This window comes from Malaya genurostris, chromosome 2 (genome assembly GCF_030247185.1).
Source record: "Malaya genurostris strain Urasoe2022 chromosome 2, Malgen_1.1, whole genome shotgun sequence".
Lineage (NCBI taxonomy): Eukaryota > Metazoa > Arthropoda > Insecta > Diptera > Culicidae > Malaya > Malaya genurostris.
This window is the reverse complement of record NC_080571.1, coordinates 116,360,933-116,387,976: the sequence shown is the minus strand read 5'-3', so window position 1 is coordinate 116,387,976 and position 27,044 is coordinate 116,360,933. Positions and strand designations below refer to the sequence as shown.

General features: G+C 35.5%; 1 protein-coding gene across 1 annotated transcript; it reads left to right on the top strand.

Annotated features, from left to right (window-relative positions):
* Positions 1 to 18,738: 18,738 nt before the first annotated feature.
* Positions 18,739 to 21,500, top strand: LOC131430951 (mitochondrial import receptor subunit TOM40 homolog 1-like). Its single transcript, XM_058596264.1, has 2 exons — positions 18,739 to 19,337; positions 19,460 to 21,500. Exons 1-2 carry the CDS (start codon positions 18,786 to 18,788, stop codon positions 19,880 to 19,882), a joined length of 975 nt encoding a protein of 324 aa, XP_058452247.1. The 5' UTR covers positions 18,739 to 18,785; the 3' UTR covers positions 19,883 to 21,500.
* Positions 21,501 to 27,044: the final 5,544 nt, after the last annotated feature.

Here is a 27,044-nt window from a genome sequence, read left to right as displayed (position 1 = left end):
GATTGGCAAATTAACGCCTATTGTAACACTTTCAAAATATATATAAATAGTGTTAATGAAGTCTAAATAATAAAATTATTATTAAAAAAAAACAACCATGTTTTTTTTTAAACTAGAACCAAACATTCCAGGGCATATAGGAATCCACGAAGAAGTAAAAAAAACAGTTCTTTCCTAAATCATAACAGGTAGGCTCAATTATTCTTTAAATTTTTTGATTCAATATAGCTTCGCTTGAAATGCCCAAATGCGAAGTTCAATGCGTTTCCGGAATGTTGTTTTAAAAAGGGATGGCGCGTTCAAGAGATAGGAGAACTGTTCGCGACGAGAACATACACTCTGGAAATTTTAATATTATCTTTCAATGTGGATATATGATGTGAATAGAGGAAAACTGTAAAACGGCTGTCTCAGTCTTATAATACAAACGAATGTTGTTTACTGTCCGACGTTTCGGCCTTTGATGTAGGCCTTTTTCAAGGAAAATAAAGTCTATCGTTTATAGTCAAAATATGTCGATGTCTGACGCTACGTTGTCTAATCAGACATCGACATATTTTGACTATAAACGATAGACTTTATTTTCCTTGAAAAAGGCCTACATCAAAGGCCGAAACGTCGGACAGTAAACAACATTCGTTTGTATTATAAGACTGAGACAGACGTTTTACAGTTTTCCACGATTATCACCCCAGTCGAAATCAAGTATAACCTCAAATTATGGCTCATATACATTCCGTTTTTTTCATGCAAATATGATGTGAATAGCTAAAATACCCGGAGACTACTTGTGATGTATACAATGGGTGTGTGTGTGCACCACCGCGTTTCTCTCAGATGGCTGAGCAGATTTCTACAATCTCAGGCTCGTTTGAGAGCTTCTACAGACTATACTCGCAAAAATTGAACAGACAAAAAATCATTTTAGTTCGGAAATTTTTGAAACTCTCATCGAATAAAAAAACATTTCTAGATGCATTCTTCTTTATATATTTGGCCGATGACGGTGCCGGTCATTATGTACGACTTGCTGAATTTGTCGCACGCACAGATTACCTGCCACAACAAGTACTTTTTGGTACGAATCTGTCGAAATTAAGTCGTCTTGAAGCTACAGATGTGGCTAGAACATGGTTCCAGAGATAGAATAAAATAAAGGACACAACCGACAAACTGCACTCTCAACTCAACTGATTTCGATTTGGCATTGCAGATTTGGTCAATCAGAAACATTGAGTCAAAAATTTGCCCAAAGAAAAAAACTACAAGAGACAAGAGATCTGAGCTGTTCACGTAGAACTACATAACTCCTGTCAAAACAACCGTTAATTTTTGTTTATAGGTAGCAGTTTTTCATGTGTACTTATTTGTATCTACCCGAAAAATTCTTTGGGAATAGAATATCTTGAAGATTGTCGTCTAGTTTGCTGTTGTTGGTATTGTAAGTTGCTGATCAGGATCATCCTGCCCTCGATGATCAAGGTCATGCAGCATATTCCTTAAAAGCGAGGGATTAGCTGAATTTCGTGTGGGTGTGTGTGTATGGATGTATGTAACATTTTTTTTGCACTAACTTTTCTCAGAGACGACTGAACCGATTCTCACAAACTTAGATCTAAATGAAAGATGCAATTGTCCTGTACAAAGTTCCTGAGTTTTATTTTGATCCGACTTCCGGTTCCAGAGTTACAGGGTGATCAGTAGAGATGGTCGGGTATAGAAATTCTTATACCCGAACCCGACCTGAACCCGAGTGATCAGCAAAAAAATTTACCCGTACCCGATCAATAATAAAAAAATTACCCGTACCCGATAAAAAATAAAAAAAAAATAGCCGTACCCGACCCGAATGAGTAGTAAAAAGTTTACCATGATTCAGGATGGAAAAAATAAAGTGTTTTAGATGGTGAGCCGTATCAGGCTCTAGTTGGTAAGTAAAATAAAGGGTGATTTTTTAAGAGCTTGAGAACTTTTTTAAACAATAAAACGCATAAAATTTGCAAAATCTCATCGGTTCTTTATTTTAAACGTTAGATTGGTACATGACATTTACTTTTTGAAGATAATTTCATTTAAATGTTGACCGCGGCTGCGTCTTAGGTGGTCCATTCGGAAAGTCCAATTTTGGGCAACTTTTTCGAGCATTTCGGCCGGAATAGCCCGAATTTCTTCGGAAATGTTGTCTTCCAAAGCTGGAATAGTTACTGGCTTATTTCTGTAGACTTTAGACTTGACGTAGCCCCACAAAAAATAGTCTAAAGGCGTCAAATCGCATGATCTTGGTGGCCAACTTACCGGTCCATTTCTTGAGATGAATTATTCTCCGAAGTTTTCCCTCAAAATGGCCATAGAATCGCGAGCTGTGTGGCATGTAGCGCCATCTTGTTGAAACCACATGTCTACCAAGTTCAGTTCTTCCATTTTTGGCAACAAAAAGTTTGTTAGCATCAAACGATAGCGATCGCCATTCACTGTAACGTTGCGTCCAACAGCATCTTTGAAAAAATACGGTCCAATGATTCCACCAGCGTACAAACCACACCAAACAGTGCATTTTTCGGGATGCATGGGCAGTTCTTGAACGGCTTCTGGTTGCTCTTCACTCCAAATGCGGCAATTTTGCTTATTTACGTAGCCATTCAACCAGAAATGAGCCTCATCGCTGAACAAAATTTGTCGATAAAAAAGCGGATTTTCCGAATGGACCACCTAAGACGCAGCCGCGGTCAACATTTAAATGAAATTATCTTCAAAAAGTAAATGTCATGTACCAATCTAACGTTTAAAATAAAGAACCGATGAGATTTTGCAAATTTTATGCGTTTTATTGTTTAAAAAAGTTCTCAAGCTCTTAAAAAATCACCCTTTACATTAAAAAGGTGTTTACAATTAAACATATAAATACACTGTGAAGCATGAATAGATTTCCAATGTCTTTGGTACTTTATACTCATTTACAAATGTCAACAAAAGGTAGTAATATCTACTCAAATTTTTCGAGAAGCATATTTACCCAAAATGTCGTAATACCCGTTGTATTCAATTTTGGGTAGGTATGGTTTTTACGAAACAGTGCGACTTTTGATTCGATTCTTTAGAACCACATTGTGGAGGATGTAAATATAAAATATATTAAATATATAAATATATTATTCTTAGATCAGCTTTATAAAAAAAACGTGTTTAATCCACCTAGCAGTGAGATGATACCTATTTTTATCAATCCGCATGTGTTTTTTGCATGAATATTCTTCGGTGTTTAAGTTTTCATGACATTATTTTAATGACCCTCGTTTTAAGCGACAATTTGAGATTTTAATCACTCATTACTCTGTAATGTCGAAACTGCAAATCGGATCGAATTTGAATCTAGAAGTGTGATAATCGATTAAACATGCCATGATATGTAAGTTCCACTCTAGAGTTTACGGTAATTTAAGGTACTTCCAGAGCCGGTATTCAGGAACCAGCATAACCCAAACCGATTCGTATGGCCATATGACGAATAAATTACAACAGTTTTGAGTTCAACTTTGAAGCTTTTCGGGATTGTCATCTTCTATATCGGTTTGAATTTTAAAAATTCATCATCATGTAATTCGAGAACCGGAAGTCATAATTGGATAAAATAATTAATTTTTGTATATAAGTTTGTTTTAATTAAAATTTTTGTTTCTGAAATTTGATTAGGCTTTTTTTGAGAAAACGATTGAGCTTTGAGAAACGATTTTATACTGGAACCGGAATTCTAAAAGCGGTATGGCCGAAGTCAGATAAATTCACCTGAGTAGCTGTACACTTTACATTTGTTTCAAAACATTTGAAAATCAGTTAAGACATCTTTGAGAGATCATAGCACGAATTAAATTTTTAGGTGCCTTCTGATCGACAACTGAATACCACTAAAACTGAAAAAAGTTAATTTTTTTATCGACTATCCAAATCTGCTAACCCGATAAACCTGATTAAATTATGTGGAATAGACATTTTTATACAATCCCCGAAACCGGAAGTTGGAGCTGACTGAAAAGCAAGATATTTTATAGAACTTTGAAACTTTTCATTTGAATCTTAGATGATTCTTAGATTTCATTTGCATCTTAGATCGGTTCAGCCATCTTCAAGAAAAATGAGTTACACAATTTTGATTTCGTTTCACATATCATCCTGTAGTTCCGAAACCAGAGGTCGGAACCAAACATAATGCAGGAACTTTGTTTGGGAGCATACGACTTTTCGTATGAATCTGAATTTGTAGAAAAGAAATTTTCCGAGAAAATTAATTGAAGTTATTTGTCACACACGCATTTGCTGATCTCGACGAACTGATTCGAATGGTATATGGATGTTATGTTGTTCCAGCATTTATTGCTATAAGTAGTTTAAAACAAAATAATTAAAAAAAATTCTGCCATCATCTGGTTTATATATGTCATATTCGAACGATTATGTTGCCAAAAACGAGCCGTGCCAAAATCGGTCCGAGGCTAAATGTCATGAAAAAGAATGCTGTACACAATCCTTTTGGTTCTTAGAAACAATTGTATGTAACAGTATAAAAATCGTGTTTTCCGTTGCTCCCAAGCATTTCTTTGTCATACAGCGCTCAAAACTCCTACTGCTGGAATAGGGGGAAAAGTCACTTACAGAAAAATTTCGATATCTCCGTTAAAAATGGACGGATTTTAACAATCTATGGCTTGTTGGATAGGTATTACCGTGCGGAATCTAAGTCTGAAAACATATTCTGTTTTCAAGGTCAATTGTGACAGATACTGTCAAAAAACTGAAAATTTTGACATAAAACTTTGTATAACTCAAAAAGTAAACATCCGATCTCAAAACCATTCAATAGCGTTTTGGGTGACGGGGAGACCTTTCATTTGCGACTAGTTTGATGAAAATCGGTCCAGCCATCTCTGAGATCTCGACCTCTTAGTTGACAACACACATACGGACACACACACATACACACACACACACACACAGACATTTGCTCAGTTCGTCGAGCTGAATCGATTGGTATATGTCATTCGGCCCTCCGGGCCTCGGAAGTTTGAGCGAATTCTATACCTATTTTTTATATATATAAAAATAGGTAAAAATGGATGAATAAATGAATAAATAAAAGTTCGAATGCTTCTGTTAATCGTCTTAACATTCTGCCCTGTGATAAATATGTATATCTGTATCATCAACCTTATTCCTTGCGTTCTTGGACTAGTGGTCTATGAAAATTCGCCAAAACGGAAGTTTTGGAAGCATTCTAAAAACAGAAAGAACGAAATAAAACGATGTTTATTTCCCCTCTGTTTCCTTGACAATGTTACCATGGCAGTCCTGGTGTTTGCTTGGTCTTGAGTTAATGATTGTGCAAGAATTTGTGGAAATTTTGCAGCTTTGAAAAAATTCGTCATTCGTTCGACGACACTTGCGCGAGGCAGTTCGGACTAAAAAAAATGAAGAGACTGCAATACACCAAATCGAAATTGGCTGTTGGTCACGACAATGGCGCAGCTAACGCTCCCATAGGGTAAGTAGAACAGTGTTTAAAGTAATGCTAAGTGTAATTGATTTTGAAATCGACAATCAACTTAAAAAAACGAACTAAAACTGCTTTCACTCAAACGTTGCCGAAGCCGCTATAATGAAAAAAAAAACGAAACCACGTGCATCTTAAAACAAATTGTAGTAATTAATACTTGAAACTGTTTTTCGGATAATCTTTTATCGACGGAAGGGCGATAAAAGCAGTGTAGCAAAAAAAACAAAAAAAAATGAATTTAAAAAAAAATTTGGTAATGAAAAAAAAAATAATGCAGAGATGAATCATTTTTTCGGTTAATCTTTTATCGACGGAAGGGCGATAAAAGCGATAACAAAAAGAAGAAAACGATCCACGACGGAAGGGCGTTGGATAGTAATAAAATTTGAAGTCGCTTTCCTAATTGATGTAGGAGCGGTATGAAGTTATTCAAGTACTTTCCGACGGAAGGGCGGAAGAACGGATTACTAAGAAACATTTTAGTATATAAAAAAAACGGGTGGGTAATGTCAGAGGCATAACTGGATGTCATGAATACGAAAAAAACTGACTCGTTCCTTAACACTTCCGAATATCAATTAGTTGTATTTCACACAGCGAAAAGTGAAAAAATCTAATCAAACTGTTCTAGATTTGCACTAAACTAAGGATATTTACCTTCGATTTGCGAGCAAGAAATCCTAATAGTTCTTTAGAAATCTTTTAAAGCCATTAGAACGGCTGATTTTGTGTGATGCTCCCCACCGTTGTCATCTTTTCGTTGTTTTTTCACCAATGCGAACGACTAGTAGCTGTGACGCAGTCGCTCTTGTCGGAAGCGAACCTAGCTTTGCAAACGATACACAATAAATCTGCTCGCAGTGGCGATAGAATCCAAACTGATCCAATTTTTATTAAGAAGTTTCTTTTTACGAGATTTCGTTTGTAGCTTTTTCACTAATGGGTGGTCCTAACGGCTATAAAAATAGCCGCATACATAATTTTAATGTCGATTATTTCATTTCGGATTTGCATAATTCATTGAAAGAAACTATCAGGATGCTGTACGGGATTCATTTCTGCCTTTCAGAAGGACCAAATTGAGCTTTCAAAATACGAGAAAGGCAAACGCGCCTTATGAATTATCCTCTTTGATACTCGTTTATACCAAACATTTCAGAAAAGTTTAATTTTGAATTATTTGAGATTATGTCACACAACTGAATATTTTATCATAAAGTTGTGATCATATTTCCGATGGCATGTAGCAAAAATTATGTTGATTCGTTAGATACAACAAGAGATATTCACGATCAAAAACTTATCACTCTCTCAGAGGGTAAATTTTGAAAAGGCGCCCCATAGTAAAGTAAGTCGTATTCACGACAAAAAGTTTTAAGTGATTGTTTTGTTACAGGGAAGTAACACCGAAAAACAAGAAAGTCAAATTGTCCAAGTCGTCTAAATCTGACAAAGTAAGGTCCATGACCAAGGAGCTTGAGAAATCAAAGACTCGATTGGCAGTTTTAGAAGAAGCTCTACAGCAAGAACGAGCAAAAAAACAGGCGTTGAAAGCAAATGTGGAGCTGCTTAACAAAACAAATAGCGTTTGCGAGGAAAGTAGTGTTGATTTCGAGGGAGAGAGGCGTTGCAACGTTATGTTCACAATCACAACACATTGATTCCTCATTCGCGGCTTGGAGTAACCCCTTTCGAGTTGTTAGTCGGTTGGAAATATCGAGGGACCTTTCCAAGCCTTTGGAAGAAATCGGAAGCTAATCAATTGGATCGCATTGACATAAGAGAGCGGGATTGTGAATCGAAGTTTACTAGTAAACACTACGCGGACGCGGCACGCGGAGCTAAAGAATCAGACATAAGTATAGGAGACACCGTATACATAGCACAACAAAAGAAGTCAAAAGTACATCCAACGTTTTCACCGGAAAAGTTCACTGTGATAGCAAAAGGAGAAGCCAAGGTTATTCTCATGAACTCCGGAGGTGAACAGTGCTCGAGAAACGTTCAAGACGTCAAAAGAGTTCCAAACCCGTACAGTAATCTTGCAACCAACAATAATAATTTAGAAAGCACTCATCCAACGATTGATAACGGATCACATGTATTACCAAGGACAGACGAAAAATACAACCATATTTTCCCGAATCCGTCGTCTTGCACTAGTTCTACAACAAGAGTTCTAAGACAAAGAAATAACATACAGAAACCATATCGATTCAATGATAACTTTTTGTATATCATATACTGTTGAGAGTGGAGTCGAGAAGGAGTGTGGAGGATGTAAATAAAAAATATATAAAATATATAAATATATTATTCTTAGATCAGCTTTATAAAAAAAAATGGATGAATAAATGAATAAATAAATGTTCGAATGCTTCTGTTAATCGTCTCAACATTCTGCCCTGTGATAAATATGTATATCTGTATCATCAACCTTATTCCTTGCGTTCTTGGTCTAGTGGTCTATGAAAAATTCGCCAAAACGGAAGTTCGGGAAGCATTCTAAAAACAGAAAGAACGAAATAAAACGATGTTTATTTCCCCTCCGTTTCCTTGACAATGTTGCCGTGGCAGTCCTGGTGTTTGCTTGGTCTTGAGTTAATGATTGTGCAAGAATTTGCTGGAAATTTTGCAGCTTTAAAAAAATTCGTCATTCGTTCGACGACACTTGCGCGAGGCAGTTCGGACTAAAAAAAAATGAAGAGACGGCAATACACCAAATCGAAATTGGCTGTTGGTCACGACACATGATGAGCGTGCTCATTATCTTGACACACAAATAAAAATTCACATTCGAATCACTCGAAAAATCACGTAAAATGGTTCCAAATGTCAAATTGAATATTATACGTGACGAAAATGAATGTTATGTGAACATCTCCTCAAATGAATAGAGTATCATCGGTTCGTTTACGTGAATTGACCAAACATCAAATAATGTACGCGTATTCCCGGTGTGAAAAATTCAATTTTGAAAATGGTGAACAGTGAGTCCTTTAAATGTAAGTAGTTTGAACATTCGTGAGAAATTTTTTTTGGTTACCATTTTTTACTACAAAGCAAAATGAATTATGATTTTGATTTAAATTAATCTGTCAACTATGCCCGTTTTGTAAGCCCCACAAACCCACACCCACGATGTTAACGGTAGCTGGTGATTTTTACAGCCATTGAACTTCTGTGCCACCTCCGTGGCACCTCTGTGGAACCCTCAACGAATGAACACGGTGAAAATTTGAGTATTTCGCGAGAAAAGATTTTCACCCGTACTTTTGTACTCCACGTTGTCACGTATCGAAATTTTCACTTGTAGTCCAGTGAAAAGAAACGAAAATTAACTGGCAATACAGCCCAACTTGCCCCACAGCCCAACTTGCCCCACAGCCCAACTTGCCCCAGCCCCATCAATCGGTGTCATTTCAAGTGAGGTGACACCACCCAGAAGTGAAGAATAAGAAGAACTTCTATGCAGATTTTCTGAAATAAATGTTCATGTTTTTATGATTAGAATCCTAATGATTTATATGACAATTTTGAAAATCTCCAACCAATATTAAAAAAAAAATTTCCTGGTATCTGAATGTGATATGAGTACTACACTACATTTTATATATGAATCAAATAATTTTTACTGGATTGTGCACTAAACAGCTTTAAAATGGCAGTCCATTCAAACCTACGTGAAAAGTAGGGTCTGACCGCAACATTTTAGAGCTAAGGCAATGTGTCTATGTTATGAATGTTATAAAAAAGTAGGGTGGAAAATATTCACATAACTTTTCACGTAACAATGATTGATCGTTTTTTTTTACTGAAGAAAAGAAATGTTTTTCCCGGAAAAATATGCCAGTTGGTCCTAAGCGCGAATGTCAAAACCCCTTGAATCAAATTTCTAACCTTCCCCGAAAATTGTTCCAATCGATAGTCATTGTCAGTAGATGGCCAAATATTAATTTGGCCTTCCTTGTTCTTGGATTGTTGATGAATGACCGAAGATTGTAGTCATAGACTCAAAAATGGATCCCAGTCGCTTTTCTCGAACCAACTTCGAATCTACCGGTTCCCAGATTCCGGTTTCGGAAGTACCTCTTTTCGTTTCCTCAGAGATGACCTAACCGACCTGAGTACTGTAGGTTATACTAGTTTATAGTTTATAGTTTAAACCTTTTTGTTTTTTAAGAATCAAAGAAAATTATTTTGAAGAATATATGAGAATATGTTAAATGTGAGATAGGTACCATTACACAACTAGGTGGATTAAAACAGGTTTTTCTCTATTGGAATCGTTGCGTAGAAATATTTACAAGTAGTCGGTTTAATAAAATCGAAAATCTATTGAAAACTGGAAGAGCGCTCAAAACTGTTTTATTAGCCGTATTTTGAGATTGTACCCCCATATAGAAAACAAAGACGTAGTCCTACGTCAAAATGTTACGAAGTGACTATTTAAATGACAAGGGAAAGGCAGTATCACATCACTAGGTTGATTAGGAACCATTAAGAAGGTAGATTGTTTCGTCAGTTTCATATACTACTATCTGTTTTAGTTATGACTCATTTAGCCAGGAGAGAGGGAGAAAAAATAACGTGAATAGGAGTGGTGTATCGATACGATCAATTGCGATCGGACCGATATCATCGATACTTTGTTACGCAAAATTCTTTCAGTTGTCTATGCATAACTGTACGTGGGAACTGGCACGCTTGCCGTGTGCAATTATGATGCTAGGTGTTTATCTACACTGAAATGAAAATCTTATTTATATTCATCAGATTTGTCATATGAATCATATGCAGAATATAATTCATAGAAATTATATGGAAACTTATAATCTTTATTTAATGTGTACGTCAAATCTAAATGGACGTTATCATAATGAAAGCTAAAAAAATATCCCATATAATTTATATGGAAATCCGATGAAAGTCGTGAATAGTTGTGTCCTCGATAGTCATCAACTGCTCCAGACCATTTTTTTCAGGAAGTTTCGCATCTCAATGTAATTTTAAATCGCTGACAAGACAGCTCATCCAACTTCGTTCAAGGATATGCGTTAACGGACCATGAAATATATATCCGGTACATTTCATTACTCTATCTGTCTATAATAAGATTCATTGTTTTATTTTCAGTCTCGGGATCTCACTTCTCTTTCGCAAATATCATGAGGTGCTCCCTTACCGAATGGAATACTAGTATAGCTTGAATCCTCAAAGAAAAGTAGTAGTTAGCAATTATCTGCTATTCGTATGACCTACATTGAAAGTTATATATATATATATATATATATATATATATATATATATATATATATATATATATATATATATATATATATATATATATATATATATATATATATATATATATATATATATATATATATATATATATATATATATATATAAATTTTATAAAACTAGTCATATGGTATATATGAACCTATATAAATAAATTCGAAGTGAATATAATATGCCCTTCTGTTCCAATGTATGTTGTGCGGATATCTAGTAATGACGCGCCAATAAATTTGACTCAGACTGGAAATTTCATTCGTTATATGGAAATCCTGTAAAAATAACGTGAGAGAAGAGTTTTATGTTTCATAAGATTATCTCATATATTTGACATGATGTTGAACACATCTTGTAACTATGATTGGAAATGCTAATAGTGCAAAATCATTAGAATATCATATAATGTGAAAAAGAAAATTTAGCTCAGTGTAGCTTGAAAATTCGATGTAAATCATCTGGTTTTGCGACCGACTTTTGCGAAATGAAACAATAGCGGCCCTTACACGAGTCATTAAAAATGTCATTACTAAAAAATAATATCGTTTTAATGAACGTGTATGGTGCAGTAATGACGAGTTTTCTATCAAATTTGAAATACTTCATTACTTAGTCATCATTAAAAATGACAAAAATAATTCTCGTGTAAAGGCCGCTTATCGTTCAAGTGTTTTTACGGTCTGTGAGAAATTTGGGGTCGGTGTTAGGTTTGCAGTAGAGGATGTATGAGTTCTTTTTTTCCTATGGCCTATTTTTGGTTATGCAATCACTGTGATAACCGACTTTTCTAACCGAGGCCCGGAGAGCCGAGTGCCATATACCATTCGATTCAGCTCGTCGAGTACGCAAAATGTCTGTGTGTGTGTGTGTGTATGTAACGTTTTTTTGCCCTAACTTTTCTCGGAAATGGCTGGAACGATTTTCACAAACTTAGATTCAAATGATAATTCTTGTGGTTCCATACAAAATTCCTGAATTTTGTTTGGGTATGACTTCTGGTTTCGAAGCTACGGGATGAAATGTGCAAAAAAATCAAAATATGTGTACAAACGTTTCTCAGAGATGGTGTGACCGATTTTTACAAACTTAGATTCAAATAAATAAATTTCTGAATTTATAGGTTAAAGTGTTTAAAAACTTCTATACCATCACTTAGAGGGTCGAAAAAAAAACACGAAAAAATTCTAAATCGGCCTCAAAACTACTCCAATCGGTAGTCATTATCAGTAAACGGTAAATTAAACCGATTCCAGTTATTCTTTCAAGAATCAAGGATTTCCCTGCCATAGACGACGGTTTTGAAGGAGTAAGCGATATATCAAAGCGATATATCTGATTGGTCAATCGATGCAAAAGCGAAGCTGTTGGAAGCACGCGAATCTATAAATAGAAGCGAAACTATAGCTAACGACTAACGTTTCAGTCCTACGCGTAGCATGCTAGAGGGTGGTTTTTGCTAGACAGCAAGACAAAAAGTGCCATAAAACGATTTGAAGCATATGCTCCGATTCAACATGGGACCTTCGTTTGCCGATTTTGAAACAGACCGTTTAACCGAATGCCATTTTTTTCGTTCAACAAACCCGTCCGACAGAGGTCCATTGTTGAGCCATTTTTTAACATGAGGAGCCCCGTTGGACTAGTTTTACTGCAGAATTTCTGAAGTTTTCTCCACTTATTTGTTTAATACATACCTGCACAATACTTCTACTTCACGTAGAATAACAACAAATTTTCTTTCTATGTAAAGGTAACACTTAATTTTCACACTATTTTTGCAAGAGAAAGTACAGGTGTGTAATGTCAGAGACATAACTGGATGTCGCGAATACGAATAAAACGGACACTCTTTCTTTATATTTCCGAATATCAATTAGTTGATCGATTGTGTGAATTGTGCAAGTTTTGCCCTTTTACACTACTAGAATTTGAAATGGTACACCTAAACTACAGTACAGATTAGTTACATTAAACATTCTGGCACACAAATATTACGAAATAACCAGTATAGTTCTTTATGATAAAATATTGGTGGTTCTGAAAAGAACCATTTATGAAGGCGTTTGTGATGGAGAGTGACGAGTTGAGTTCAAATTCCGATGGATACCATTGACAGCCGATACTGATATGTGTTCTGTTGGAGTCTCCTGGTTCTTCCGCTTGTGGTAACAAGCTTTGTATTTCGCTTGGAGATTCCTCGATCGCACTATAATCAACACGATGACAACGACAGCCAAATTCGAAATGAATGGCTTCTGAGTCGGTGCTATGCATTTCAAATGGCAAATCAGCAGGAAGTTCTACAACCTGCAATTGGTTTAAAAATAAGCCGTATAGAGTACAGTGAAGTAAAATTTCGCATAACTCTTTGGGAGTATTATTATGGTTCTAAAAACCCGATTTGAAGAATTCTGGAATTGGGAACTGGACCTGAGCTCAAGAACTAAATTCAGACCTTAGAACAGACTCAGAATGTTGGTTAATTAAATCATTCCCATGACGTCTAATTCCATCCAACGCACAAGAAGAAATGATCGATTCTCGACCACGATTCTCCTTTTATACGCATTCAGATGAAGATATGTGCCTGACTACCTCAAAATCGTCGTCCTTGCGCGAAAAAGCCAAGCAAATGTAAAGAGTTTTCCGCGTTGTTCTCAAAGTTTTAGAAAACACAATTTTTGAGTTGTTTGTGGTTATCTCACAATATTCAAAATATTATCCTAAATTCCTGATCATATTTTTGATGAAATGGTGAAAGAATTATGTTTCTGCCTTTAATACAAGTCGAGATATTCACTATTAAGTTCTGCCCATTCTTCCATATGGCTAATTTTGAAAAGGCACCCCATAGTAAAGTAAGTCGTATTCACGACAAAAAACAACAACAAACCGTTCCAGCAAATTGAACGAATATTTCGTGCAATATGTCGTTCAACAAGTGCTCAAAAACCAACAAAATTGAACGGCCTGCTGTGTTACGTCGTTTCGCCTGATAAATAGACAACTACCCCAGGGTAAATTTTGAGTGCTTGAGTTTAATTTCTAATTCATATAAGATGAGCTCGATTGATAATGAGAAAAATTTTATCGCTTTAACCGAAATCGCAGAATTGTAGTGAAACTTAACGCTATAAAAATAACTTTTTGCATACAGAACTTGAACACAAGCTTGGTGAAAATATCGAAATCCGTGTCGCAAGTATGTACAAAGATATAATTGCATACATTTGGGATATTGGTGTAATTCGGTCAGCTATAAAACAAATACAAATCAAGACAAACAATGTTCGGTGTTGATTTCTAATCAATCTCAATCTATGTAGACTCTCGTGCAATTGCGGATTCAAAAGTGTGACGATTGATTGAACTGTTTGGTTGTAGATCATTAAAAATTTTAATTGCCTTGTTCCACATCAACAGCTCGAACAGCCCCATGGGGCTGATCTTTGTATTTTTTCAAGTTTTTAAAAAAACGTTTTCCTATACAGCACTCCTGTACTATTTGTACCAATTCTGGATTTCAGCCATTGCACCATATGACTTAGATTTCACCGAACTCTTATTCGGTCAGATTTAAGGAATGCTTTTATAATTTCAACATTTTAAGTGTGTAGCAACTGTTAGACTCAATATCAGACCATAACATATATGTATATTCTAGAATCAATGGAATCACAATTATCTGCCCAATAAAAATCCCACGAAGAACTTACAGTGTAATTACCACACACAACTATCAAAATCGCGAGTTTATTTATCGAACTCGTGTGGTTCATATACCTAGTTTTAAAGGTATGATACTATTCGCGGAATCAATGCAACAATAATTTTATTCGTCAGTTACTACCGAAGCCAATCGCTTTACATGTCTAAATTGACCTTGGTATCAATTGCACATACGTTCACCGGAACAACAGTTTACGTCAACTCAGGCAGTAAATTTTCACCTATCAAACACTCCGAATCAGTGTGGGGCATATCCCGTCTCCGGAACATAACCTTAAGAATTTTAGATTTATGCCTCTGAGTAATATGCACTGATCATATTGTACTGCTAGTGCCCCCGTAGTATCCAGAACAGTTCAACATGCACCGCTAAACAGACGTTATATACAATTCTAAAATGAGTATCAAAATACTATGTGTCTTTTCTAACGTCCTGAACGAAAAAAACAAGTAAACTAAACAAATGTCACTTTATTGCTGAACTTTAGGAGAGTTTTACTTTAAAGACAAGTTGCTGTCAGTTACGTGAAGATTTTGTTTAAGATATATCCAATTCGTTAGGTGTAATTTTCTATTTATTGTTTTAATAAGTCAAATAACATAAAGCGTAAAGCGTGTATACAGAACCATCGATATCTACATGATATTTTAAAAATAAATAACTAGTTTTCCCGCACGAGTTTGGGGAAGAACGAAGTATGGTTTTTTCAATGGTGATCGATTCATTGTATGGTTTCAATTCATTGTATGGTATGGTACACTGGTAGGTCCTTCGGGTCGGTAAACTTGAACTTGAGCACAAATTCGTTAGAAAGCGGTTAAATACTGAAATCACGAAAACTATAACATGTACTATAAACATTGCACAAATTTTTCTATTAATATATTTTCGTTGGGTATTGGTACAGGACAAGCTTATGCCCAGTAAAGCTTATGCTTGCGTTTCGAACAAGATTGATGATTTACATTGCATATCGCTAGAGCAAAAAAGTGAAGAGATACCACGAACCACTGAGGACGGGTATAATGGTGGGTAAGTCGATCCCTTTCATGCAACCCTTCTGGGTTCGATTCCTTACCCCACACATAGAGTCAGAGTCGCTACACAAAATAAACAAAACTAAATATTTTCTGTTACAAAAGCAGTTTTCCGGGAAAATGAATAGTTTTACGACAACATTCCATATCCATTGCCTTTCGCGTGTTAAATTAAAGGTTCATATTTTGCGGGTTTACTTATAAATCTTTATGTTGCAATAATTTCTGCAAGAGAAAATCCATATAGGAATGTGTTCGTTATTAATCAAATGTGTTAGTGGAGGTAAGCTGAAATTGAAATAATTTTTCTCGAACAGTTTTCAGAAAAACGGAAGAGTTTTAGACTAAGGTTTTCGCTTTTCTTGATTTGCAATTTTAAGCAGAATGAACTGATTTGTTTATTTTTCAACCATATGGAAAAAATGTGCAGGAATTTGAATTTTCGCACATATTGTTGACATTACTCATACGTTTGCAAAGTGTCTTGCTCCTTAGCTAGCGAACAAAACATGTGTTAAGCTCGCAGCGCTTATTCACTGAAAATGTTCCGTATTTCTATGAGTCGGTTTTGAGCGATGCACTTTGTGCAATGTGTCGTTCAATTCATGTGTTTGGAATTTTGCGCAGTTTATGTTGGGACTAAAGTTCATCTTAATGCTCGTTAATACCAAACATGTTAAAAAACTTCAATTTTGAACTCAACTATTTTTGAATATCTGATAATACTGAAAATTTTATCCTGAATTGCTAAACATATTGCCGATGGTATGGAGAAGAAATTATGTTGCTACCTTAAATCCAACAAGAGATATTCACGATTAAGTTCTACCCATTCTTGCACAGGGTAAATTTTGAAAAGGTGCCCCATAGTAAAGTCGTATTCACGACCAAAAGAATTATGAAAGCTTTTCACTTAAATCAATCACAAAATGAACAACTTTCAACGAACGACTTCATGACAAAAGTTCGTTCAAGTAATGATATACGTATTTCCATACGTATGGAAATTGATCAACATGTTTTGAATGAACTACCGGATTGAAAATGTTGTATACAATATAGATGAATATCGAGCAGCTTCTGTTAAATTTTCGGCAATCACCAACACTGGTAAAGACATGGCACTATAGGATAATTACAAAGTTTCACTCAAGTAGAATCAATCATATCGAAATCCATATCGCAAGTATGTACAAAAATATAATTGCATACATTTGGGCTATTGATGTAATTTCGTCGGCTACAAAACAAATACAAATCAAAACAAACAGGGTCACTATTTTTGCTTCGCGTGTGCGGTGTTGGTTCCTAATAAAGGTCAATCTAAGCAGAATCTCGTGCAATTGCGAATTCAAAAGTGTGACGATTGATTGAAAGTATCGATCTTTAGAAATTTTGGTTGCCTTCTTCCACATCGATTGCTCGAACAACCCCATGGGGCTGATCCTTGTAGTTTTACCTTATTTATATATATATATATATATATATATATATATATATATATATATATATATATATATATATATATATATATATATATATATATATATATATATATATATATATATATATATATATATATATATATATATATATATATATATATATATATATATATATATATATATATATATATATATATATATATATATATATATATATATATATATATATATATATATATATATATATTATAATTCCCAGCTTTTGTTTGTCAGAAGCAGGTAGCGTTACTGTAGCTGTTTAGCAGATATTCTTCTGAAAAGGCTTTTGCCTCGCACTGGTGCTTCAGCCAGCAGCAGAGTTGCCATATTGAAAACTGGGTTTAATTTTTAATAATCTGCGCACCATCTGTGTTGCAAATCTTCGATCATAATCTTTAAAAATCCGTGACAAACATTTTGGAAATCTGCAATGACATGACATATTCATAAACCTCTACGAATATCAATAAAATCTGTGATCTATGAGACTTGATTTGTGAAGCAGAACAGAAAAATGTGTTGTTAAAAAGAAAAATCTTGAGATGCCTAGTGCCAACAAATAAACTCTGGTCCTTTCGAAAGAAAAATTCTGGCAACATCTGGCATCATTCATGCAGAATTGCAGACCCTGTCAGTTCAATAACGTCATCGCACGGCATCACATTCAACATATCATGTCAATTGTATGGGTGCGCAGCCACGCTTCTATGTATGAGATTCTATGTGGACTCGCCTGAGGGCGACATTTTCACCAAAAAGTATGTTGCCAATGATTTGTTCGGGAAATGTGAGAGCTGGATATCTTGTTAATATGATGTCTTTGATTCATGCTAACAAAATTGAGGCTGTGAACCATTGGAATATTGTCGCGAAACTGAAATGTATAGGCGCTGCTTGTTGATACTTTCAGCAAGAGCTGTCAAATCGGTAGGAAAATTTCTAATCACTCCACCTTTTCAACGATTTCTTATGAAAACGGGCAAACTCATTTGAAAAATCGCTGTAGAAGTTAACCGCGAAATGGGTCACAGCCTAGGTTCTTCGTCTTTGACTCGTTAGTAAAATAAGATTTCGTGCATAGCAAATGGAAGCCTCACACAGACGTTAAGTTGGACTCTACTTGAGCGAAACTTTGTAATTATGCTGTGGCGCAATCTCTTTACAGACATTTACATTCGTTGTATTCTATTTATTTGACGAGTTTGAACCATTTGTCCCGAATTTATTCAAATAAAACTAAGAAATCTGGTTTGATTTGCAGAAAATTTGAAAATCTGGTGAAATATATACTAAATATGGCAAAAGATCTGGTTTGTTAGTGTCAGTCAAAATGAGAAAAATCTGGCAAATGGCAAAGATAAATCTGGAACATTGGCAACTCCGGTTTTGTCGATTTTTGTCGGGCAGAGTTGGCAAGTTTGCAAATTTTATATAAAATGCTACAGATATTTTGTCGTCTTATGATTTTGCAGTATTTTTGAAGATTTTACAATATATTCCGTTGATAATCAAAGTTTTTCACCAACATTTGACGAAAGTTGCAAACATATGGTTCTGACTAGGCAGTGGAGCCCTTTGTTTGGAGCATTTCGTATTCAGCGGATGTTTGAAAATTTCCACTGGCATCGCTGGTAGCGGGTACTTTTTGTTGACTGAAAATTTAGTGCCTGAGTTGATGCAATTGAACCAACATGGGAAACGTGTTGGCAGCTTCGAAACCGATTACAAACGGTAATCTGCCGCCTCCATTACCAACGGAGTCAGTCCAAATCAGTGCGGTATCTGACACGAAAAAGTCTCTAGAAAATCCTGGGACACTTGAAGAATTGCATAAAAAGTGCAAAGATGTGATGCCCGCCAACTTCGAAGGAGCCAAACTGATGATCAACAAGGGTTTAAGTAATCATTTCCAGATATCGCACACGATTAATCTGACCTCGACAAACACAAGTGGATATCGGTTCGGAACAACTTATGTAGGTACCAAACAAACTTCTCCCACGGAAGCGTTTCCGGTAATACTGGGCGACATTGACCCTGCTGGAAACTTGAACGCCAATATCATACATCAGCTGGCACCAAATGTGCGCTGCAAGTTTGCATCGCAAATTCAGAATAATAAAGTCACTGCCGCCCAACTAACTACAGATTACAAAGGGCAAGATTTCACCGCAACGTTGACAGCGGGCAACCCGAATATAATCAACAATTCCGGCGTGTTGGTGGCGCACTATTTACAGTCGGTAAGTATTCGTAAAATCGATTTCAGAAACATCAAAAGTTTAATAGTGAAGATGGAAAATAATCTCATTCTTAACCTATCAACAGCTTAGGATGGATTCACTTCCAGTTTCTTTTTTTGTAGGTAACCAACCGCTTAGCACTCGGAGGAGAACTTGCCTACCAATACGGTATGGCCGTACCTGGTGGTCAAATTGCGGTCGTATCTGCTGCAGCCCGCTATGCAACCGATCTGTCAACATGGTCCGGTACGATCGGCCTTGCCGGAATACATCTATGCTATTACCAAAAAGCTAGTGATCAGCTACAATTAGGTATTGAAGTAGAGACCAATTTTCGAATGCAAGAAGCCGTAGCGACGATCGGCTATCAAATCGATCTACCAAAATCCGAGCTTATATTCCGGGGAATGGTTGATAGCAATTGGTCAGTGGCAGCCATACTGGAAAAGAAATTACAACCACTGCCATTCACATTTGCATTGAGTGGCATTTTAAATCATACCAAGAATCAGTTCCGATTAGGTTGTGGTTTAATAATTGGCTAGACAGCATTTGTCAAACAAATCGAATAGAGACAGACCTTGGTGCAAAAAGGAAGATTGGTGTTCAGATGGGAAATTTGTATCAATTTCTTTCGTTCAAGGAAACGGTTAGAAGTTAATGCGAAAAGAATGTTAGTCTATTAGATTATAGAATGAATCATGAAATTATAATACAATAGCTGAAGGAATATGACAAAAACCTATAAATAAAAGAAAGTTGCGCTTAATCACTTGATTTGTTCAAATATTTTTTGTTGCAGCTCGCCACACTTGTTGCATCTATTATTTTTCAAGTGATTTAGGTTATACCTTCGCAAATGTTCCTTCCACGAAATAGATAAAATAGCCCAAGTATGTTTTGAATTAGCTTTAACATGCAGTATAAAATGTAAAAGATCCTATCTAAAAATTCACGAATAGTAGATAATCACCCTCATTCTTGTTTACGGCCGTATGCGATACGTTCGAAAGTATAGCAAATTCGTATTCCCGTTTACGTTCGAATCAATCACACTTTTAAACATCGTACATGCATAAAATCAACGCCCATCCAACTTTAAACTATCAGTTCTGGTACAGATTTGAGTTGTAAATAAAAATCTTTGACATCATTTGTTATTTGACTTGTTTTTTTCACTAATTTTGTATCATCATGTTCGCTTACGTCCGTATCGACCATACGACGAACACATGCTTTCGAACGAATGCGAACAAGCCATTCTTGTTTTCACTCGAACGTGTACGTACGCGATTCCTGTGCAAAAGAAGGATCGGTAGCGCAGGTAGTTTTTTGAGGATGATTGCAAGCATCAAGGAAGTGACGAATGCTACATAATAAATAAATATCGTACTCAGGACCAATTTTATTCAAATCGGTAAATGAAATTTTCAAATTAAACTTCGTGCTAAGTAAAAAAAGCATTTGAAATAGAAGTCCGATCAGTAGTATCTGCGAAAAATATGTTGCATTTTTCTTGCAATTTTGTCATGTTTTCGATAGCCTACATAATTATTTCATTGGTAAAATCATGCATTTAATAATGGCGTATTGTCCATAAAGTACTTAATAGATGAAAAATTGATGCGTAAAAACTTTGAACCTCGCATACATTCAAAGGCTCCCCAGAAAAAACACTATTTTACTATACTGCTATGCTTTCTAAATGATTTATGCAAAACACAAATTTATGATTTGATTACAAATCACCTTTAGATTCGAAAACAATGTTGTTAGAGATTGGTTAAACTTTTTTCAATGTGTTCGAACGGTTGATTCGCAACATTAAACTGACGAATCGAAACCACGGCATTTCGTCTATTCGTCCGTAAACGGGAATGGGACATTTCGTTCGTACGAATGATGTTCGAATACACGTTTCGTTTGAAACTAAAATGGCATACATTCTAGCGTTTCGCATATGGTTAATCACATGAATTGGACTGATTACATCAAGGCTTAGCATTTATTTTAAGAAGTTTACTGATATTTGAATATTTTGTGGCAAACGAGTCGCGTTCGAATTCATTCGAGTGAAAACAAGAATGGCTTATTCGTATTCGTTCGAAAGTACCCGTTCGTCGTATTGCGGATACGGACGTAAACAAGAATGAGGGTGAATATGTATTCAAAATACTCAACAGTTGAACTAAAACTTTATTCAAATCCAAAATCTCAAACTACATTAAATATTCATTAAAATGAACAATTTTTAGTGGCGTATAAAAAGTTAAATATATGATTTTCGCAAAAGAAATAGAACAAAATAAACAGAAATCCGTTGTTTATTCTCAAGCATGAATGTCTCATTACAATTCGGTACTAACATGTGATAAGGGCATATTTTGCGATAGGCTCTTTTGAAAGTTACAAAAAAAATGCTCATTACTCAAGTTTTAAACCTGGAATTCAAGCATACCATGCAAAATTTCGTAGATTGGGCTCCTTTCTACGCGGTTATATCGATTAATGTGCAAATGGATGTTGTAGAGCCGAGTAATGAGTATTATTTTATTTATTATATCGTACGATATGCCCTAATCATGTTACTACCGAATTTTCCTACGAAAATGAAATATGCTTTTGTACTATTCAACCTGAACAATTAAAGCAGAGTGGTTTGGCGGTTCAAGACATGGGGCGCCGGTTTAATACGCCAATTGTTTGTTCGAGCCCCAGTCTTGAGGGTTTACGTGAACTCAATTCAAAGGTACGTAAATAAAATAATGAATGAATGAATGTGTCAATAGGAAGAATCGTTTATGTACGCAAATAATGACTTCGAGGTCTGGTGAAAATTGCGATAGACTACTTATTTTGTCTTAGACGCATTTATAGCCAGTCCAATCCGCCTTTGGTTTTCAATGCGATGTACGTTGCCCCCATCATCTCAAAGTTACGTGTCACAACATCGTCGTCATCAGTGAAGCCTTTTGGCTGTACTGTACACACTTTCGAATGATCGTACCACTCGTGTCAATCCTTGGCTATTCGAATTACACTTTCCAAAACAATATTGATCATGGCTCTTGAAAGCTCATCATCTTCCCGTAGCCCTCTCCGATACTAGAAGGGACTCGGCAGTGTCCCAAATACTTGGACGTAACACATCAATCTATCTATCGTTTAAAACAGCGTCAGTTTATCCGGAGAAATGTATTTGTGCATTATATCAAGAAAAAAACTGGCACATTTGATCTATGATCTTAGTGTAATGATACAACTAAGTTTATTGTTTAAATAAACCATATCACTTTTATTTCTTATGAACCAGAGAGTTTAAAAGTTTTGACTCTTGTCGCCCTATAATTTCGAAAACGGGAGTCGGATCTGGATGATATCGCACAGTTTTTTAAGACAATGAGCGCTTTAATTTGAATCAAGATTTGTGAAAATCGATTTAACCGTTGTTGAGAAATCGAAGTGAGTTCCGTTTTTTTGGAGTTTCTTCACGGCGTTTTCGGAACTGGAAACCGGGGACTAGTAGTCCCAAAGAAGGTTTATATATATTTTTTTCTTGATATAATTCACCAACTTACAAGATCTGCATATTAGAAGAATTTACCACTCAGTTTTAAACAAAATTAGCACCTCTTTTCGCCATCACCTGTGAAAAATACTCATAAAAATTTTAAAAAATCACTTATCGCGCTGTGATACCGAAACTGAATGACGAATCCAGATTTTTCTCTCCACGTGTTTTAAATGGAAACTTTATTTGCTTCTTTCGTTTACTTGGGGCTTCTTGACAATTCAAATGTAGGTATAGATAGTTAACGAAATCACTGAAAACTGCGTAACATTACAGAACATTTCTTTACAAAAAAAAAAATTTAATGCAGAATCTCTATCTTGACTGGAGTGATGGAGCACCGAATCATTGGATATAATAAACATCAATATACCAGGGCTTGATAGTGGTATTTGAATGATTCGTATTTGAATAATTTCGAGTTGGAAATTTAGAAAGCTAAAATGTTGCTCTTAGAATTTTAAAAACCCTGTTTTAATCCAACTTGTGGTGTGATGATGCATTTCTCAATAACATTTCATTAGAAATCGATGCAAGTTCCGATGGCGTTTTTGACTATCTATTTCCAAAGCCGGAGCCCGGAGACCGTAACAGTTGCAAAAAGTTTTTACGGGCATCAAATAGCTAGGCCTACAAGTTGAAATAGTTAAAAAATCTGCTACGAAAAATTTATACTTATCTGTGTCGTAAATTTAATGACAATTAGACATTTTGACCAATAGTGAAAAATTGTTCAATTTAAAAATGGATTATAGAAACAAAGACTTTGTTTGAATTAAAGTTGTTTGGTTCACCGCTTATGCACTATTACTATTGAGTCAATTAAACGAAAATGAAATCACACGAAAACCTGTGCTCCTGTTACTCCTGTATAAGAAATTCAATTTAAGTGGATAGTAACGCTATTCCAGCAGCATAATTTAACGTGCTTTGTGATTGGATTTTTATTTCTGTCATTATTATCAATATATTCATTTGTAATCACAGCCGATGAATTCAATAGTGTTTTGAGAACGTTGTAAGTTTTCGTTCTCCCGTACACGTTATACTAATTGTGTGCGATGATGTTTTCTAGTTCCGATGCGTATAGGTTGTGTATCGTCATTTTGTATGACGGTTTCAAAGTTTTGACATTCATCACCCTATAATTTCGAAAACGGAAGTAGGATCTGGATGAAATTGCACAGTATTTTTTTAAGACAATGAGTGCTTTAATTTGTGAAAATTGGTTTACCCGTTGCTGAGAAATCGAAGTAAGTTCCGTTTTTGGAGTTTTTTCACGGTGCTTTCGGAACAGAAAACCAGGAACTAATAGTCCCAAAGAAGGTTTATATATCCATGCACCAACTTACAAGATCTGCCCATTAGAAGAATTTACTATTCAGTCTGAAGCAAAATTAAAATTGTACACTTATCGCGCCGTGATACCGTAACTGAAAGATGAATTCAGATTGACTTTTTAGAAAATTTTTAAAGAATTTTAGACCTTTTATTCGCATCTTAATTTGTTAAAATCGATTCAGAAATTTTCTAGAAAATTGAGTGCGCATTTTCTCATCAATTTGCACATATTTAATTACCTTGACATTCCGGAACCGGAAGTCGTATAAAGATGAAATTCAATAGCAGGCTATGGGACCATAAGCACAGACAGGACACTCAAATTTGATTCTTTAATCACTTTAACAATCATTTCGAATATTTCTTTAGTTGGGACAGTACTCGCATATGTCATGATGGCGCCACGTTACTCTATAAAAAATCCAGTCTGTCATCTAGACTGTGTTTATTTCTTTCATTTACCAACAAAGTTGATCATTCATACAGAATTATCTGAAATGTACTGATTTGTATACGTCCATGCGGGTTTCATGCAGGATACAGATTCAATACATATTGCCAAAACTAAATACAGAATGGTGTTTACTTCTCATCCTGCAATGCAATACAACATCGAACAAATGTTTTGTTACGATATTTACTTGCTTCTGGTCTACCGCCACTTGAATTCGGGTGAAAATTACCAACACAATCAAAAATTAGGTTTTGCTAGATGATGCCACTATTGAACTCGTGATGAATAAAGTTCATTTTTTGACATTTACCGGTGGTTTGTTTGGTTCTATTATTCAACTTTGAATGAACACACAAACAAACCACCGTTAGTTGTTGTTCTTTCAGTGAATTTTGTGAGGTTATGTCATGTTCGTGCAAAACCTAATAGCCTACAAGTTTATTTTACGTCGGGCCCGATAATGAAGAGCCAATTTGAATATTTGACTGTTGATTTCAGATTCAAAAACTCGCATTGATACGCAAAATAAAAATAGAAAAATAAAAAAGATCTGATGAAGTGTGCTTATAAACAAGGATGGCTTTCATCGACGACACGACCAGGCACTCCGAAGAAAAATCACCATTAAAGCTGTTCGTTAACGATTCACCGCCAGTTACCACAAATCTAGCGACCCCTTGTAAATGATAAAAATAATCTTCTCGAGCAATACTGTTTAAGTTGCTATGGACTAGTTACCAAGGAACCCCAGAACAAATAAACATGTTTTGAAAGCGGTGGAATAGTTCTATTAGTGTTAAAATTCATCTAAATTAAGCAGAAATGCATTTAAATGAACTCGATTTTCGGAATTTTATCGAAACTATGGATGAAACCAACGAACGAGGACAATGATCTGCTTCCAGCGATTCATCCGTACACTTCAACTGCTAGCTTTTCTGGGCAGTAGGATTCGGTGTAATATGCCGGTGTCAAAATTGTTTTATGTCGATTGATTGCGCAGCAGTGGAAACAGTATTTCTCCTTGTTGGCCACTATCAGAGGATTACTAGTGGAATTCCACAAAGAAATCATTTTACCGTACGTTATGCAGGTACCGCAGAGCACTAGCCTCGCTCAGCTCGTTGTCGGTCATTTCCATGTCTTCCTCGTTGGTTTGCGCTGAGCTGTTATCACACAACGGTTTCAAGTCAGCAGTGAGTTATGCATCCCAATGTCCCTAAGACCTGAATCTTGAACTTGGCTTTATAAAACACATAACTCATACTCTTCAATTTTTACATTACGCTCGAGGCAGGTAAATCCATTCAAATGTTCCGTAATATAATAACCGATCTGAAATTTATTTTGTTTACATTCATCTTGCCTTCGATATGCAGTAACCAAGGTTATGGTGACTGTTATTCAAAATCAATAAATAAATCAACTTGTGCTGCCAGTTTAAAAAAATTCACTAGCGTTTTCGCTTTGACATTTCCAGTTACTGAGGGGTAGTTAAATTTACGATACAGTTTTGATAGACGAGTGGCAGGTCGTGTCGTCGCTTTCATCGTATCAAAGAACGCTCACCATCATCGATTCGATTTTCTGTGATAATTATCAACTTGCAATTCTCTCTTGGGAAATTCCACACAGCAACGATCATTATCAGACTGTAAATTTTTATAAGGGCCGTGAAATACACAGAGTATGAATTGGAGCGAAGAAATGTAGAAAAATTCGCGCTTCATGCATTGAGAGACTCGAGTTCTAGCATCTTCTACCGGATTAAAAATGTTGTATAGCAGCTTCTGTCAAATTTTCGGCAATCACCAACACTGCTTAAAAAATTTAGCAAAAATCATTTGATAGATTCTTCAGTCACGGACGGTATTGAAAGGTCAACCGATTATAAGCTTACCGTCATTAAATTATTTTGAACCATGTTTTTTGGTTCCCTATACACCATTCTCGATCAATATTACTTGACTATTAAAAAAATAAATTGTTAAATTACATATAATGAATTTGATCTAAAATAATTTATCTCATTCATTTTCTATTAATTCCTTGGCTATTCTTTAAGCCATAATAACGAAGTTCCTATATAATTTTTTTGCATAATATTTATTTATTTAACTCGTTTGAGTCGAATAATACTTTTGTCTACATTCTTCGCCCGACACTGGTTATGAAAAAGACTATTGCAAACATCTATCGGGTACCAAATTCACTCATTTTCAGAATCTTACTTTTCCGAAAAAAAAACTTGCACAAAGCCCCTCAACGTGTATACAAAACAGCACAGCTCTATCTAGAAATTCAAACTCATTGTGTCTTGCAACACTGGTAAAATTACGTA